The 20145-nt window shown below is 44.3% G+C and overlaps 1 protein-coding gene across 2 annotated transcripts in view; it reads left to right on the forward strand.

The window, feature by feature from the left end:
* Positions 1-20145, forward strand: part of LOC135554485 (probable E3 ubiquitin-protein ligase HERC1) — a 68568-nt gene that overhangs the window by 17549 nt on the left and 30874 nt on the right. For both annotated transcript variants that reach the window (XM_064986822.1, XM_064986811.1), the window contains exons 9-15: positions 174-355; positions 1018-1173; positions 8000-8122; positions 13063-13165; positions 13444-13613; positions 15550-15688; positions 19691-19860. In XM_064986822.1, coding sequence (XP_064842894.1) covers positions 174-355; positions 1018-1173; positions 8000-8122; positions 13063-13165; positions 13444-13613; positions 15550-15688; positions 19691-19860 — 1043 coding nt within the window. The remainder of the gene's footprint in view (positions 1-173; positions 356-1017; positions 1174-7999; positions 8123-13062; positions 13166-13443; positions 13614-15549; positions 15689-19690; positions 19861-20145) is intronic.

Here is a 20145-nt window from a genome sequence, read left to right on the forward strand (position 1 = left end):
CCTGTCTGTCAATGGGACCGTAGCTCCAACATGTCTGTCTCTCTGTCTGTCTCTCTGTCTGTCTCTCTGTCCGTCTCCCCCCCCAAGGCTTTGAGGTGCTGGCTGTTAACGGGACCGTAGCTCCAACATGTCTGTCTCTCTGTCTGTCTCTCTGTCCGTCTCCCCCCCCCAAGGCTTTGTGGTGACCCAGCTGGTGACGTCGTGTGGCAGCGACGGTCACTCCATGGCGCTGACAGAGAGCGGCGAGGTGTTCAGCTGGGGAGACGGAGACTACGGGAAGCTGGGACACGGAAACAGTGACCGCCAGAGACGACCGCGACAGATCGAAGCCCTGCAGGGAGAGGAGGTGGTGCAGGTACGTGAACCAACAGATCGAAGCCCTGCAGGGAGAGGAGGTGGAGCAGGTAGGTGAACCAACAGATCGAAGCCCTGCAGGGAGAGGAGGTGGAGCAGGTAGGTGAACCAACAGATCGAAGCCCTGCCGGGAGAGGAGGTGGAGCAGGTAGGTGAACCAACAGATCGAAGCCCTGCAGGGAGAGGAGGTGGAGCAGGTAGGTGAACCAACAGATCGAAGCCCTGCCGGGAGAGGAGGTGGAGCAGGTAGGTGAACCAACAGATCGAAGCCCTGCAGGGAGAGGAGTTGGTGCAGAGGTACGTGAACCAACAGAAGAGCACTGCTGTCATAGACTGTAGTCTACTGTCATGTAGAGGTTCTACAGGTCAGTATCTCTACTGTCATAGACTGTAGTCTACTGTCATGTAGAGGTTCTACAGGTCAGTATCTCTACTGTCATAGACTGTAGTCTACTGTCATGTAGAGGTTCTACAGGTCAGTGTCTCTACCGTAATAGACTGTAGTCTACTGTCATTTAGATGTAAAATATACCACTATTCTTTTGGAAAAGAGGAATGGGTTGGTTCAATACATTTCCCTTCTATCTGCAATGTCACTCCTTCTTTTAAAAAAAACGGCCTCTTGTTCTGATTGGCTGTGTTCCCATGTTCCTCTGTGGTCAGATGTCCTGCGGGTTCAAGCACTCAGCGGTGGTGACCGCTGATGGGAGGCTGTTCTCCTTTGGGAACGGGGACTATGGCAGGCTTGGGCTGGGAAACACCTCCAACAAGAAGCTCCCTGAGAAGGTCACTGCGTTGGAGGGATACCAGGTCGGACAGGTGAGATACACTAACAGATACCAGGTGAGATACACTAACAGATACCAGGTAATATACATTAACAGATACCAGGTAATATACACTAACAGATACCAGGTAATACACACTAACAGATACCAGGTAATATACACTAACAGATACCAGGTAATATACACTAACAGATACCAGGTCCGACAGGTGAGATACACTAACAGATACCAGGTAAAATACACTAACAGATACCAGGTAATACACACTAACAGATACCAGGTCGGACAGGTGAGATACACTAACAGATACCAGGTCGGACCGGTGAGATACACTAACAGATACCAGGTGAGATACACTAACAGATACCAGGTAATACACACTAACAGATACCAGGTCGGACAGGTGAGATACACTAACAGATACCAGGTAATATACACTAACAGATACCAGGTCGGACAGGTGAGATACACTAACAGATACCAGGTCGGACAGGTGAGATACACTAACAAATACCAGGTAATATACACTAACAGATACCAGGTCAGACAGGTGAGATACACTAACAGATACCAGGTCGGACAGGTGAGATACACTAACAGATACCAGGTAATATACACTAACAGATACCAGGTAATATACACTAACAGATACCAGGTAATATACACTAATAGATACCAGGTAATATACACTAATAGATACCAGGTAATATACACTAACAGATACCAGGTAATATACACTAACAGATACCAGGTAATATACACTAACAGATACCAGGTAATATACACTAATAGATACCAGGTAATATACACTAACAGATACCAGGTCCGACAGGTGAGATACACTAACAGATACCAGGTAATATACACTAACAGATACCAGGTAATATACACTAACAGATACCAGGTCAGACAGGTGAGATACAATAACAAATACCAGGTCGGACAGGTGAGATACACTAACAGATACCAGGTCGGACAGGTGAGATACACTAACAGATACCAGGTAATATACACTAACAGATACCAGGTCGGACAGGTGAGGTACATTAACAGATACCAGGTCGGACAGGTGAGATACACTAACAGATACCATGTAATATACATTAACAGATACCAGGTAATATACACTAACAGATACCAGGTCAGACAGGTGAGATACAATAACAAATACCAGGTCGGACAGGTGAGATACACTAACAGATACCAGGTCGGACAGGTGAGATACACTAACAGATATCAGGTGAGATACACTAACAGATACCAGGTCGAACAGGTGAGATACACTAACAGATACCAGGTCCGACAGGTGAGATACACTAACAGATACCAGGTCGGACAGGTGAGATACACTAACAGATACCAGGTAATATACACTAACAGATACCAGGTCGAACAGGTGAGATACACTAACAGATACCAGGTCCGACAGGTGAGATACACTAACAGATACCAGGTAATGTACACTAACAGATACCAGGTAATATACACTAACAGATACCAGGTAATATACACTAACAGATACCAGGTCGGACAGGTGAGATACACTAACAGATACCAGGTAATATACACTAACAGATACCAGGTCGGACAGGTGAGATACACTAACAGATACCAGGTCCGACAGGTGAGATACACTAACAGATACCAGGTCCGACAGGTGAGATACACTAACAGATACCAGGTAATATACACTAACAAATACCAGGTCGGACAGGTGAGATACACTAACAGATACCAGGTCGGACAGGTGAGATACACTAACAGATACCAGGTCCGACAGGTGAGATACACTAACAGATACCAGGTAATATACACTAACATATAACAGGTCGAACAGGTGAGATACACTAACAGATACCAGGTCGGACAGGTGAGGTACACTAACAGATACCAGGTCCGACAGGTGAGATACACTAACAGATACCAGGTAATATACACTAACAGATACCAGGTCGAACAGGTAATATACACTAACAAATACCAGGTCGGACAGGTGAGATACACTAACAGATACCAGGTCGGACAGGTGAGATACACTAACAGATACCAGGTCCGACAGGTGAGATACACTAACAGATACCAGGTCCGACAGGTGAGATACACTAACAGATACCAGGTAATATACACTAACAGATACCAGGTCGAACAGGTAATATACACTAACAGATACCAGGTAATATACACTAACAGATACCAGGTCGGACAGGTGAGGTACACTAACAGATACCAGGTCGGACAGGTGAGATACACTAACAGATACCAGGTCGGACAGGTGGGATACACTAACAGATACCAGGTCGGACAGGTGAGGTACACTAACAGATACCAGGTAATATACACTAACAGATACCAGGTCGGACAGGTGAGGTACACTAACAGATACCAGGTCGGACAGGTGAGATACACTAACAGATACCAGGTCGGACTGGTGAGATACACCTACAGATACCAGGTCGGACAGGTGAGATACACTAACAGATACCAGGTAATATACACTAACAGATACCAGGTCGGACAGGTGAGGTACATTAACAGATACCAGGTCGGACAGGTGAGATACACTAACAGATACCATGTAATATACATTAACAGATACCAGGTAATATACACTAACAGATACCAGGTCAGACAGGTGAGATACAATAACAAATACCAGGTCGGACAGGTGAGATACACTAACAGATACCAGGTCGGACAGGTGAGATACACTAACAGATATCAGGTGAGATACACTAACAGATACCAGGTCCGACAGGTGAGATACACTAACAGATACCAGGTCGGACAGGTGAGATACACTAACAGATACCAGGTAATATACACTAACAGATACCAGGTCGAACAGGTGAGATACACTAACAGATACCAGGTCCGACAGGTGAGATACACTAACAGATACCAGGTCCGACAGGTGAGATACACTAACAGATACCAGGTCCGACAGGTGAGATACACTAACAGATACCAGGTAATATACACTAACAGATACCAGGTCGAACAGGTGAGATACACTAACAGATACCAGGTCGGACAGGTGAGGTACACTAACAGATACCAGGTCCGACAGGTGAGATACACTAACAGATACCAGGTAATATACACTAACAGATACCAGGTCGAACAGGTAATATACACTAACAAATACCAGGTCGGACAGGTGAGATACACTAACAGATACCAGGTCGGACAGGTGAGATACACTAACACAGGGGTGTCAAAGTCAAATGGACGGAGGGCCAAATAAAAAATTTAGCTACAAGCCGAGGGCCGGACTGTTCGAATGTTCATTGAAAAATTTTTAAATGACGCATATAGTCTAGTGAACCTAATTGAACCTACTGAAAACCTAACAAATATATTCCAATATGATCAGATAAATAAAGCAATATTTTCTTATGGCTCTGTCAGTAATCTTTAATTTTCAACAGACACAAAAGACAAATTTCCTTTATATAAAAATCCCCATAACATGAACATTAAATGAAAGAAACCGGTATTCAAGGCACCATCAGTAGCCTATATTTTCTATTTTAGCAAAAGTGGGCTAAATTTACTTCAAAGAAAAAAACAATAATAGCAATTTTCTATCATCCACTCAACTGAAATATTTTTAAAATATAATTGGATTGAAATACAATAAAATAAAGTGCAAAAATCTATTAATCAAAAACAACACTTTGTTCCTCACGAAGCTCGAAACATCTTTGAAGCACCTTTCCCTGGCTTAGCCATCGCACCTCTGTGTGATAAGGCAAATCACCATGCTCCGTTTCTAACTCCGTCAGAAATGCCTTGAACTGGCGGTGATTCAAACCTTTGGCTCTGATAAAGTTAACTGTGCGCGTGATGATGCTCATTACATGCTCCATTTTCAAGGCTTTACCGCACAACGCTTCCTGGTGTATGATACAATGATAAGCTGTCAGCTCACCTGTCGCGTTTTCTTCTTGCATCTTTTCCCGTATCTTCGCCACCAGTCCGCTCCTGTGTCCACACATCGCAGGTGCTCCGTCGGTTGTCAAACCCACGAGTTTTCCCAAGGCAGCTCCATCTCATTTACACATCTTGACACCTCTTCATACAAATCATGCCCCGTAGTTGTGCCATGCATAGGACGTAAAGCCAAAAACTCCTCTGTCACGCTTAGGCTGGAGTCCACTCCGCGGATGAAAATTGACAACTGGGCAATGTCAGAAATGTCGGTGCTCTCATCCACAGCCAAGGAATATGCAATGAAATCTTTTCCCTTTTTCACAAGCTGCTCTTTTAGATTGATGGACAACTGGTCTACTCTCTCGGCAATGGTGTTTCTGCTCAGACTCACATTTAAAAAGAGTTGCCTTTTTTCTGGGCAAACTTCGTCACAAACTTTAATCATGCAGTTTTTGATGAAATCCCCTCCGTAAATGGCCGGGCTGATTTAGCGATCTCTTCTGCCAAAATAAAACTGGCCTTGACAGCAGCCTGGCCTTGTGATTTGGCTTTTTTGAACAGAGCCTGTCGAGATTTGAGGCCTCGTTTTAATTCCTCTGCCTTTTGTAGCCTTTGTTCCATGTCCATATTCTTGTTTTTGTCCGCGTGTTTCGTTTCATAATGTCGTCTCAGATTATACTCTTTCAGTACCGCCACACTTTCTCCACACAGAAGACACACAGGTTTTCCAGCTACCTCCGTGAACATATACTCCGACTCCCACCTTGTTTGAAACCCCGGTTCTCAGTGTCCACCTTCCGTTTTGCCATTTTTGATGGGTATCTGAAAGTTAATTTTACTGTGATGCTGACGACTGCTGTGCCAATAAATATTGAAATGAAGCAGCCTACTGCTCGGTGCGTCACCGTTGCATTGTGGGAAATGTAGTATTGGTGCGTGTAAAAGATCTGCGGGCTGCCGGCTTGCTGCGGTCTGCGGGCCGGTTCTAATAATAAATCAAGATCATCCCAGGGGCCGTAAAAAACCTTCTCGCGGGCCGGATGTGGCCCGCGGGCCTTGACTCTGACATATGTGCACTAACAGATACCAGGTCCGACAGGTGAGATACACTAACAGATACCAGGTCCGACAGGTGAGATACACTAACAGATACCAGGTAATATACACTAACAGATACCAGGTCGAACAGGTAATATACACTAACAGATACCAGGTAATATACACTAACAGATACCAGGTCGGACAGGTGAGGTACACTAACAGATACCAGGTCGGACAGGTGAGATACACTAACAGATACCAGGTCGGACAGGTGAGATACACTAACAGATACCAGGTCGGACAGGTGGGATACACTAACAGATACCAGGTCGGACAGGTGAGGTACACTAACAGATACCAGGTAATATACACTAACAGATACCAGGTCGGACAGGTGAGGTACACTAACAGATACCAGGTAATATAAACTAACAAATACCAGGTCGGACAGGTGAGATACACTAACAGATACCAGGTCGGACAGGTGAGATACACTAACAGATACCAGGTAATATACACTAACAAATACCAGGTCGGACAGGTGAGATACACTAACAGATACCAGGTCGGACAGGTGAGATACGCTAACAGATACCAGGTCCGACAGGTGAGATACACTAACATATACCAGGTCCGACAGGTGAGATACACTAACAGATACCAGGTAATATACACTAACAGATACCAGGTCGGACAGGTGAGGTACACTAACAGATACCAGGTCGGACAGGTGAGATACACTAACAGATACCAGGTCGGACTGGTGAGATACACCTACAGATACCAGGTCGGACAGGTGAGGTACACTAACAGATACCAGGTAATATACACTAACAGATACCAGGTCGGACAGGTGAGGTACACTAACAGATACCAGGTAATATACACTAACAAATACCAGGTCGGACAGGTGAGATACACTAACAGATACCAGGTCGGACATGTGAGATACACTAACAGATACCAGGTCCGACAGGTGAGATACACTAACAGATACCAGGTCCGGCAGGTGAGATACACTAACAGATACCAGGTCCGACAGGTGAGATACACTAACAGATACCAGGTCGGACAGGTGAGATACACTAACAGATACCAGGTCGGACAGGTGAGATACACTAACAGATACCAGGTCGGACAGGTGAGGTACACTAACAGATACCAGGTAATATACACTAACAGATACCAGGTCGGACAGGTGAGGTACACTAACAAATACCAGGTAATATACACTAACATATAACAGGTCGGACAGGTGAGATACACTAACAGATACCAGGTAATATACACTAACAGATACCAGGTCGGACAGGTGAGGTACACTAACAGATACCAGGTAATATACACTAACAGATACCAGGTCGGACAGGTGAGATACACTAACAGATACCAGGTAATATACACTAACAGATACCAGGTCGGACAGGTGAGATACACTAACAGATACCAGGTAATATACACTAACAGATACCAGGTCGGACAGGTGAGGTACACTAACAGATACCAGGTAATATACACTAACAGATACCAGGTCCGACAGGTGAGATACACTAACAGATACCAGGTCGGACAGGTGAGATACGCTAACAGATACCAGGTCCGACAGGTGAGATACACTAACAGATACCAGGTCGGACAGGTGAGATACACTAACAGATACCAGGTCGGACAGGTGAGGTACACGAACAGATACCAGGTCCGACAGGTGAGATACACTAACAGATACCAGGTCGGACAGGTGAGATACACTAACAATCACAATATAATATCAGAAAAAACACATTCTCTGAAAGTATTTGGTTTCGTTGTGTCAGGTAAACCAGGTCAAACACAGTTCAAGTATTGAACCATCTGACCCACGTCTGGTTGTTTCCGGTTCCCAGGTGGCGTGCGGTCTGAATCACACCGTAGCCGTCTCTGCGGATGGAATGATGGTCTGGGCCTTCGGAGACGGAGACTACGGGAAACTGGGCCTGGGGAATTCTACCGCCAAGTCCTCACCTCAGGTATGTACGGTAGTGTTGACTGTAGGTATGTTCCTCAGGTATGTACAGTAGTGTTGACTGTAGGTTTGTTCCTCAGGTATGTACAGTAGTGTTGACTGTAGGTATGTTCCTCAGGTATGTACAGTAGTGTTGACTGTCAGTCTGTTCCTCAGGTATGTACGGTAGTGTTGACTGTCAGTCTGTTCATCAGGTATGTACGGTAGTGTTGACTGTAGGTCTGTTCATCAGGTATGTACGGTAGTGTTGACTGTAGGTCTGTTCCTCAGGTATGTACGGTAGTGTTGACTGTCGGTCTGTTCCTCAGGTATGTACAGTAGTGTTGACTGTCGGTCTGTTCCTCAGGTATGTACTGTAGTGTTGACTGTAGGTCTGTTCCTCAGGTATGTACAGTAGTGTTGACTGTAGGTCTGTTCCTCAGGTATGTACGGTAGTGTTGACTGTAGGTCTGTTCCTCAGGTATGTACGGTAGTGTTGACTGTCGGTCTGTTCCTCAGGTATGTACAGTAGTGTTGACTGTAGGTCTGTTCCTCAGGTATGTACAGTAGTGTTGACTGTAGGTCTGTTCCTCAGGTATGTACAGTAGTGTTGACCGTCGGTCTGTTCCTCAGGTATGTACAGTAGTGTTGACTGTAGGTCTGTTCCTCAGGTATGTACGGTAGTGTTGACTGTCGGTCTGTTCCTCAGGTATGTACAGTACAGTAGTGTTGACTGTAGGTCTGTTCCTCAGGTATGTACGGTAGTGTTGACTGTCAGTCTGTTCCTCAGGTATGTACAGTACAGTAGTGTTGACTGTCAGTCTGTTCCTCAGGTATGTACAGTAGTGTTGACTGTAGGTATGTTCCTCAGGTATGTACAGTAGTGTTGACTGTCAGTCTGTTCCTCAGGTATGTACAGTACAGTAGTGTTGACTGTAGGTCTGTTCCTCAGGTATGTACAGTACAGTAGTGTTGACTGTCAGTCTGTTCCTCAGGTATGTACAGTAGTGTTGACTGTAGGTATGTTCCTCAGGTATGTACAGTAGTGTTGACTGTCAGTCTGTTCCTCAGGTATGTACAGTACAGTACTGTAGTGTTGACTGTCAGTCTGTTCCTCAGGTATGTACAGTACAGTAGTGTTGACTGTAGGTCTGTTCCTCAGGTATGTACGGTAGTGTTGACTGTAGGTCTGTTCCTCAGATATGTACAGTAGTGTTGACTGTCGGTCTGTTCCTCAGGTATGTACGGTAGTGTTGACTGTCAGTCTGTTCCTCAGGTATGTACGGTAGTGTTGACTGTAGGTCTGTTCCTCAGGTATGTACAGTAGTGTTGGCTGTAGGTCTGTTCCTCAGGTATGTACAGTAGTGTTGACTGTCAGTCTGTTCCTCAGGTATGTACAGTACAGTAGAGTTGACTGCCGGTCTGTTCCTCAGGTATGTACAGTACAGTAGTGTTGACTGTCAGTCTGTTCCTCAGGTATGTACGGTACAGTAGTGTTGACTGTCAGTCTGTTCCTCAGGTATGTACAGTAGTGTTGTCTGTAGGTCTGTTCCTCAGGTATGTACAGTACAGTAGTGTTGACTGTCAGCCTGTTCCTCAGGTATGTACGGTAGTGTTGACTGTCAGTCTGTTCCTCAGGTATGTACAGTAGTGTTGACTGTAGGTCTGTTCCTCAGGTATGTACGGTAGTGTTGACTGTCAGTCTGTTCCTCAGGTATGTACAGTACAGTAGTGTTGACTGTAGGTCTGTTCCTCAGGTATGTACAGTAGTGGTGACTTTCAGTATGTTCCTCAGGTATGTACAGTAGTGTTGACTGTCAGTCCTCACCTCAGGTATGTACGGTAGTGTTGACTGTCAGTCCTCACCTCAGGTATGTACGGTAGTGTTGACTGTAGGTCTGTTCCTCAGGTATGTACGGTAGTGTTGACTGTCGGTCTGTTCCTCAGATATGTACAGTAGTGTTGACTGTCAGTCTGTTCCTCAGGTATGTACGGTAGTGTTGACTGTAGGTATGTTCATCAGGTATGTACAGTAGTGTTGACTTTAGGTCTGTTCCTCAGGTATGTACAGTAGTGGTGACTTTCAGTATGTTCCTCAGGTATGTACAGTAGTGTTGACTGTAGGTCTGTTCCTCAGGTATGTACGGTAGTGTTGACTGTCAGTCTGTTCCTCAGGTATGTACGGTAGTGTTGACTGTCAGTCTGTTCCTCAGGTATGTACGGTAGTGTTGACTGTAGGTCTGTTCCTCAGGTATGTACAGTAGTGTTGACTGTAGGTCTGTTCCTCAGGTATGTACAGTAGTGTTGACTGTCAGTCCTCACCTCAGGTATGTACGGTAGTGTTGACTGTAGGTCTGTTCCTCAGGTATGTACGGTAGTGTTGACTGTCAGTCTGTTCCTCAGGTATGTACGGTAGTGTTGACTGTCAGTCTGTTCCTCAGGTATGTACGGTAGTGTTGACTGTAGGTCTGTTCCTCAGGTATGTACAGTAGTGTTGACTGTCAGTCTGTTCCTCAGGTATGTACAGTAGTGTTGACTGTCAGCCTGTTCCTCAGGTATGTACAGTAGTGTTGACTGTAGGTCTGTTCCTCAGGTATGTACAGTAGTGTTGACTGTCAGTCTGTTCCTCAGGTATGTACAGTAGTGTTGACTGTCAGTCTGTTCCTCAGGTATGTACAGTACAATAGTGTTGACTGTCAGTATGTTCCTCAGGTATGTACAGTAGTGTTGACTGTCAGTCTCTTCCTCAGGTATGTACAGTAGTGTTGACTGTCAGTCTGTTCCTCAGGTATGTACAGTACAGTAGTGTTGACTGTAGGTCTGTTCCTCAGGTATGTACGGTAGTGTTGACTGTCAGTCCTCACCTCAGGTATGTATGGTAGTGTTGACTGTAGGTATGTTCCTCAGGTATGTACGGTAGTGTTGACTGTAGGTCTGTTCCTCAGGTATGTACAGTAGTGTTGACTGTCAGTCTGTTCCTCAGGTATGTACAGTAGTGTTGACTGTCAGTCTGTTCCTCCATTCTGAGGAGAGGAAGGGAAATGGATTTGATATTGATTTGTGTTGTCTATATGTGTAGTATATTCTGTCTCTAGTATATTCTGTCTGTAGTATATTCTGGCTGTAGTATATTCTGGCTGTAGTATATTCTGTCTATAGTATATTCTGTCTATAGTATATTCTGTCTGTAGTATATTCTGGCTGTAGTATATTCTGTCTGTAGTATATTCTGGCGGTAGTATATTCTGGCTGTAGTATATTCTGGCTGTAGTATATTCTGTCTATAGTATATTCTGTCTATAGTATATTCTGTCTGTAGTATATTCTGGCTGTAGTATATTCTGTCTGTAGTATATTCTGGCGGTAGTATATTCTGTCTGTAGTATATTCTGTCTGTAGTATATTCTGTCTGTAGTATATTCTGTCTGTAGTATATTCTGTCTATAGTATATTCTGTCTATAGTATATTCTGTCTGTAGTATATTCTGGCTGTAGTATATTCTGTCTGTAGTATATTCTGTCTGTAGTATATTCTGTCTGTAGTATATTCTGTCTGGAGTATATTCTGTCGGTAGTATATTCTGGCTGTAGTATATTCTGTCTGTAGTATATTCTGTCTGTAGTATATTCTGTCTGTAGTATATTCTGTCTGTAGTATATTCTGTCTGTAGTATATTCTGTCTGTAGTATATTCTGTCTGTAGTATATTCTGTCTGTAGTATATTCTGGCTGTAGTATATTCTGTCTGTAGTATATTCTGTCTGTAGTATATTCTGTCTGGAGTATATTCTGTCTCTAGTATATTCTGTCTGTAGTATATTCTGGCTGTAGTATATTCTGGCTGTAGTATATTCTGGCTGTAGTATATTCTGTCTATAGTATATTCTGTCTGTAGTATATTCTGGCGGTAGTATATTCTGTCTGTAGTATATTCTGTCTGGAGTATATTCTGGCTGTAGTATATTCTGGCTGTAGTATATTCTGGCTGTAGTATATTCTGGCTGTAGTATATTCTGGCTGTAGTATATTCTGGCTGTAGTATATTCTGTCTGGAGTATATTCTGTCTATAGTATATTCTGTCTGTAGTATATTCTGTCTGTAGTATATTCTGTCTGTAGTATATTCTGTCTGGAGTATATTCTGTCTGTAGTATATTCTGTCTGTAGTATATTCTGGCGGTAGTATATTCTGTCTGTAGTATATTCTGTCTGTAGTATATTCTGTCTGTAGTATATTCTGTCTGTAGTATATTCTGTCTGTAGTATATTCTGGCTGTAGTATATTCTGGCTGTAGTATATTCTGTGTATATTCTGTCTGTAGTATATTCTGTCTGTAGTATATTCTGTCTGGAGTATATTCTGTCTGTAGTATATTCTGTTGGTAGTATATTCTGTCTGGAGTATATTCTGTGTATATTCTGTCTGTAGTATATTCTGTCTGTAGTATATTCTGTCTGTAGTATATTCTGTCTGGAGTATATTCTGGCTGTAGTATATTCTGTCTGTAGTATATTCTGTCTGTAGTATATTCTGTCTGTAGTATATTCTGTCTGTAGTATATTCTGGCTGTAGTATATTCTGGCGGTAGTATATTCTGTCTGTAGTATATTCTGTCTGTAGTATATTCTGTCTGTAGTATATTCTGTCTCTAGTATATTCTGTGTATATTCTGTCTATAGTATATTCTGTGTATATTCTGTCTGTAGTATATTCTGGCTGTAGTATATTCTGTCTGTAGTATATTCTGTCTGTAGTATATTCTGTCTGTAGTATATTCTGTCTGTAGTATATTCTGTCTGTAGTATATTCTGTCTCTAGTATATTCTGTGTATATTCTGTCTATAGTATATTCTGTGTATATTCTGTCTGTAGTATATTCTGTCTATAGTATAGTCTGTGTATATTCTGTCTGTATATTCTAGTTGTGTGTGAATCACGTTGTTGTTGTTGTTGTTGTTCCACAGAAGGTGGACGTTCTCTGTGGCCTCGGCATCAAGAAGGTGTCCTGTGGAACTCAGTTCTCTGTCGCCCTCACTAGAGACGGCAACGTGTACACGTTCGGACAAGGTCTGGACATGATGCACCACATGACTGTTAGGTTTCAACAGATAACATAGAAATATTATAGAATAGAACACGCCGAGGTAAAAACAAAACATATTCTCTCAGTGTTGTCTGTTACTCTAGTTCTGCATTTCTATATTATTTTCATCATCCGTCCTGATTATTGACAACAACCAAAAATATCCGGTCTACTTTAGACATACCATAACATACAGAATGTGTCTTTGTTAGCCTGTAACACCCCTCATCAACCCTCCTGTGCCCCCCCCCCCTGTCTACAGACCGACTCATAGGGCTGCCGGAGGGCCGGGCCAGGAACCACAACCGTCCCCAGGTGGTACCAGCTCTGTCTGACGTGTTTATACAGGATGTGGCTGTGGGGGCCGAACACACACTGGTCCTGTCCTCCACCGGAGAGGTCTATACCTGGGGCAGCAACTCAGAGGGTCAGGTAGGATACAACACGCACCCATACAGGGACAGGTAGGATACAACACGCACCCATACAGGGACAGGTAGGATACAACACACACCCATACAGGGACAGGTAGGATACAACACACACCCATACAGGGACAGGTAGGATACAACACACACCCATACAGGGACAGGTAGGATACAACACACACCCATACAGGGACAGGTACTCACGCCCATACAGGGTCAGGTAGGATACAACACACACCCATACAGGGACAGGTACTCACACCCATACAGGGACAGGTAGGATACAACACACACCCATACAGGGACAGGTAGGATACAACACACACCCATACAGGGACAGGTACTCACACCCATACAGGGACAGGTAGGATACAACACACACCCATACAGGGACAGGTAGGATACAACACACACCCACACAGGGACAGGTACTCACACCCATACAGGGACAGGTAGGATACAACACACACCCATACAGGGACAGGTACTCACACCCATACAGGGACAGGTAGGATACAACACACTCCCATACAGGGGCAGGTAGGATACAACACACACCCATACAGGGACAGGTAGGATACAACACACACCCATACAGGGACAGGTACTCACACCCATACAGGGACAGGTAGGATACAACACACACCCATACAGGGACAGGTAGGATACAACACACACCCATACAGGGACAGGTAGGATACAACACACACCCACACAGGGACAGGTACTCACACCCATACAGGGACAGGTAGGATACAACACACACTCATACAGGGACAGGTACTCACACCCACACAGGGACATGTACTCACCCCCACACAGGGACAGGTAGGATACAACACACACCCACACAGGGACAGGTAGGATACAACACACACCCATACAGGGACAGGTAGGATACAACACACACCCATACAGGGACAGGTACTCACACCCACACAGGGACATGTACTCACCCCCACACAGGGACAGGTAGGATACAACACACACCCATACAGGGACAGGTACTCACACCCATACAGGGACAGGTAAGATACAACACACACCCATACAGGTGCAGGTAGGATACAACACACACCCATACAGGGACATGTACTCACGCCCATACAGGGACATGTACCCACACAGGGACAGGTAGGATACAACACACACCCATACAGAGACAAGTACTCACACCCATACAGGGACAGGTACTCACACCCATACAGGGACAGGTGCTCACACCCATACGGGGACAAGTACTCACACCCATACAGGGACAGGTAGGATACAACACACACCCATACAGGGACAGGTAGGATACAACACACACCCATACAGGGACAGGTAAACACACAGGGATTTTGATCTGTTTCTCTATGTTCTCTCTGTCTCCTAGTTGGGTCTTGATCAGTGTCTCTGTTCTCTCTGTCTCCTAGTTGGGTCTTGATCTGTTTCTCTGTGTTCTCTCTGTCTCCTAGTTGGGTCTTGATCAGTGTCTCTGTTCTCTCTGTCTCCTAGTTGGGTCTTGATCAGTGTCTCTGTTCTCTCTGTCTCCTAGTTGGGTCTTGATCAGTGTCTCTGTTCTCTCTGTCTCCTAGTTGGGTCTTGATCAGTGTCTCTGTTCTCTCTGTCTCCTAGTTGGGTCTTGATCTGTGTCTCTGTTCTCTCTGTCTCCTAGTTGGGTCTTGATCTGTGTCTCTGTTCTCTCTGTCTCCTAGTTGGGTCTTGATCAGTGTCTCTGTTCTCTCTGTCTCCTAGTTGGGTCTTGATCAGTGTCTCTGTTCTCTCTGTCTCCTAGTTGGGTCTTGATCAGTGTCTCTGTTCTCTCTGTCTCCTAGTTGGGTCTTGATCTGTGTCTCTGTTCTCTCTGTCTCCTAGTTGGGTCTTGATCTGTGTCTCTGTTCTCTCTGTCTCCTAGTTGGGTCTTGATCTGTTTCTCTGTTCTCTCTGTCTCCTAGTTGGGTCTGGGCCACACCAACCATGTGAGAGAGCCCACCCTGGTGACATCACTACAGGGGAAGGACATTCACCAGGTCTCTGCTGGTCGCTGTCACTCTGCTGCCTGGACCGCTCCTTCTGTCCCTCCCCGGGCTCCAGGTAAATATACACACATATACACACACATACACACACATACACACACATACACACACATACACACACATACACACACATACACACACATACACACACAGCAGGCAGTCTCTCTCCTTCAGTCGTCAACACGTGGACTGACATGGCCTCTGTACCTGTTGAGGTGTTTAGTGGTCAGGTACTTTAACATGGAGTCATAACATCTCCCACTCTAGATGGCAGTAAATTCCTCCTTCTGTCTGATGAAATGGATTGTGTTCTGATCTTAGGGAAATGGATTGTGTTCTGATCTCAGGGAAATGGATTGTGTTCTGATCTCAGGGAAATGGATTGTGTTCTGATCTTAGGGAAATGGATTGTGTTCTGATCTCAGGGAAATGGATTGTGTTCTGATCTCAGGGAAATGGATTGTGTTCTGATCTCAGGGAAATGGATTGTGTTCTGATCTCAGGGAAATGGATTGTGTTCTGATCTCAGGGAAATGGATTGTGTTCTGATCTCAGGGAAATGGATTGTGTTCTGATCTCAGGGAAATGGATTGTGTTCTGATCTCAGGGAAATGGATTGTGTTCTGATCTCAGGGAAATGGATTGTGTTCTGATCTCAGGGAAATGGATTGTGTTCTGATCTCAGAGAAATGGATTGTGTTCTGATCTCAGGGAAATGGATTGTGTTCTGATCTCAGGGAAATGGATTGTGTTCTGATCTCAGGGAAATGGATTGTGTTCTGATCTCAGGGAAATGGATTGTGTTCTGATCTCAGGGAAATGGATTGTGTTCTGATCTCAGGGAAATGGATTGTGTTCTGATCTCAGGGAAATGGATTGTGTTCTGATCTCAGGGAAATGGATTGTGTTCTGATCTCAGGGAAATGGATTGTGTTCTAATCTCAGGGTCATCAGTCAATAGTGTGTTAAAATAAACCAAGGGAAATGGTGTCGAGGTGGAAGAGATGGATAATGATTGGATTCTAAAATGATTCCACCTTATACATCTCTCCCTCCCTCCCTCTCAACCCCCTATCCCTCTCCCTCTCTCTCCTTCCTATCAACCTCCCTCTCCCTTCCTATCAACCTCCCTCTCAACCCCCTCTCCCTCTCTCTCTCTCTCTCTCCTTCCTATCAACCTCCCTCTCAACCCCCTCTCTCTCTCTCTCTCTCCTTCCTATCAACCTCCCTCTCAACCCCCTCTCTCTCTCTCTCTCCTTCCTATCAACCTCCCTCCCTTCCTATCAACCTCAATCCCCCTCTCCATCTCTCTCCTCCCTCCCTCTCTCTCTCTTGCTTTCTCTCTCTCTCTCTCTCTCTCCTTCCTCTCAACCCCCCTCCCTCCCCCTCAACCCCCCTCCCATCCTATCAACCTCCCTTCCTCTCAATGCCTCTCTCTCTCTCTCTCCCTCTCTCTCTGTCTCTCTCTCTCTCTCTCAATTCAGTTCAATTCAAGGGCTTTATTGGCATGGGAAACATGTGTTAACATTGCCAAAGCAAGTAAGGTAGATAATATATAAAGTGAAATAAACAATAAAATTAACAGTAGACATCACACATACAGAAGTTTCAAAACAATAAAGACATTACAAATGTCATATTATATATATATATATATATATATATATATATATATATATATATATATATATATATATATATATATATATATACAGTGTTTTAACAATGTACAAATGGTAAAGGACACAAGATAAAATAAATAAGCATAGATATGGGTTGTATTTACAATGGTGCGTGTTCTTCACTGGTTGCCCTTTTCTCGTGGCAACAGGTCACAAATCTTGCTGCTCTGATGGCACACTGTGGAATTTCACCCAGTAGATATGGGAGTTTATCAAAATTGGATTTGTTTTCAAATTCTTTGTGGATCTGTGTAATCTGAGGGAGATATGTCTCTCTAATATGGTCATACATTGGGCAGGAGGTTAGGAAGTGCAGCTCAGTTTTTGTGGGCAGTGAGCACATAGCCTGTCTTCTCTTGAGAGCCATGTCTGCCTATGGCGGCCTTTCTCAATAGCAAGGCTATGCTCGCTGAGTCTGTACATCGTCAAAGCTTTCCTTAATTTTAGGTGCGTCACAGTGGTCAGGTATTCTGCCACTGTTTACTCTCTGTGTAGGGCCAAATAGCATTCTAGTTTGCTCTGTTATTTTGTTAATTCTTTCCAATGTGTCAAGTAATTATCTTTTTGTTTTCTCATGATTTGGTTGGGTCTAATTGTGCTGCTGTCCTGGGGCTCTGTAGGGTGTGTTTGTGAACAGAGCCCCAGGACCAGCTTGCTTAGGGGACTCTTCTCCAGGTTCATCTCTCTGTAGGTGATGGCTTTGTTGTGGAAGGTTTGGGAATGGCTTCCTTTTAGGTGGTTATAGAATTTAACGTCTCTTTTCTGGATTTTGATAATTAGTGGGTATCGGCCTAATTCTGCTCTGCATGCATTATTTGGTGTTTTACGTTGTACACGGAGGATATTTTTGTAGAATTCTGCATGGAGACAGAAGCACCAGATCATCAGCAAACAGCAGACATTTGACTTCGGATTCTAGCAGGGTGAGGCCGGGTGCTGCAGACTTTTCTAGTGCCCGCGCCAATTCGTTGATATATATGTTGAAGAGGGTGGGGCTTAAGCTGCATCCCTGTCTAACTCCACGACCCTGTGTGAAGAAATGTGTGTGTTTTTTGCCAATTGTAACCGCACACTTGTTGTTTGTGTACATGGATTTTATGATGTCGTATGTTTTACCCCCAACACCACTTTCCATCAGTTTGTATAGCAGACCCTCATGCCAAATTGAGTCGAAGGCTTTTTTGAAATCAACAAAGCATGAGAAGACTTTGCCTTTGTTTTGGTTTGTTTGGTTGTCAATTAGGGTGTGCAGGGTGAATACATGGTCTGTTGTATGGTAATTTGGTAAAAAGCCAATTTGACATTTGCTCAGTACATTGTTTTCATTGAGGAAGTGTACGAGTCTGCTGTTAATGATAATGCAGAGGATTTTCCCAAGGTTACTGTTGACGCATATTCCACGGTAGTTATTGGGGTCAAATTTGTCTCCATTTTAGTGGATTGGGGTGATCAGTCCTTGATTCCAAATATTGGGGAAGATGCCAGAGCTAAGGATTATGTTAAAGAGTTTTAGTATAGCCAATTGGAATTTGTTGTCTGTATATTTGATCATTTCATTGAGGATACCATCAACACCACAGGCCTTTTTGGATTGGAGGGTTTTTATTTTGTCCTGTAACTCAATCAATGTAATTGGAGAATCCAGTGGGTTCTGGTAGTCTTTAATAGTTGATTCTAAGATCTGTATTTGATCATGTATATGTTTTTGCTCTTTATTCTTTGTTATAGAGCCAAAAAGATTGGAGAAGTGGTTTACCCATACATCTCCATTTTGGATAGATAATTATTTGTGTTGTTGTTTGTTTAGTGTTTTCCAATTTTCCCAGAAGTGGTTAGAGTCTATGGATTCTTCAATTACATTGAGCTGATTTCTGACATGCTGTTCCTTCTTTTTCCGTAGTGTATTTCTGTATTGTTTTAGTGATTCACCATAGTGAAGGCGTAGACTCAGGTTTTCCGGGTCTCTATGTTTTTGGTTGGACAGGTTTCTCAATTTCTTTCTTAGATTTTTGCATTCTTCATCAAACCATTTGTCATTGTTGTTAATTTTCTTCAGTTTTCTATTTGAGATTTTTAGATTTGATAGGGAGGCTGAGAGGTCAAATATACTGTTAAGATTTTCTACTGCCAAGTTTACACCTTCACTATTACAATCTCTCTCTGTCTCCCTCTCCCTCCCTCGCTCCCTCCCTCTGTCCCTCCCTCCCTCTCCCTCCCCCCCCTCCCTCCCTCCCTCCCTCCCTCCCTCTCCCCCTCCCTCCCCCCTCCCCCCCCTCCCTCCTCCTCTCTCTCCCTCCCTCCCTCCCTCTCTCCCTCCCTCCCTCTCTCCCTCCCTCCCCCCCTCCCTTATGTCTTTGTTCTGCTCCCGTCTCCAGGGTCCTCCGTACCCCTCCAGCTCGGCCTGCCGTCAGCGGTGCCCCCCCAGTTCAGCTCTCTGAGAGAGGTCAGCATGGAGGCAGTCCGGGCCAGACTACGTATTCTTTACCACTTCTCTGACCTCATGTACTCATCATGGAGATTACTCAACCTCAGCCCCAACAACCAGGTACACACACCTACCTCAGCCCCAACAACCAGGTACACACACCTACCTCAGCCCCAACAACCAGGTACACACACCTCACTCAACCTCAGCCCCGACAACCAGGTAAACACACCTGTCTGTTATGATTCAATACATCTGACTCATTCCTCTCTACTGTATAATCCTGTATTGACTGTCCGTTATGATTCAATACATCTGACTCATTCCTCTCTACTGTATAATCCTTTATTGAGTGTCCGTTATGATTCAATACATCTGACTCATTCCTCTCTACTGTATAATCCT

The sequence above is a fragment of the Oncorhynchus masou genome, chromosome 2, assembly GCF_036934945.1.
Source record: "Oncorhynchus masou masou isolate Uvic2021 chromosome 2, UVic_Omas_1.1, whole genome shotgun sequence".
Taxonomy (NCBI): domain Eukaryota; kingdom Metazoa; phylum Chordata; class Actinopteri; order Salmoniformes; family Salmonidae; genus Oncorhynchus; species Oncorhynchus masou.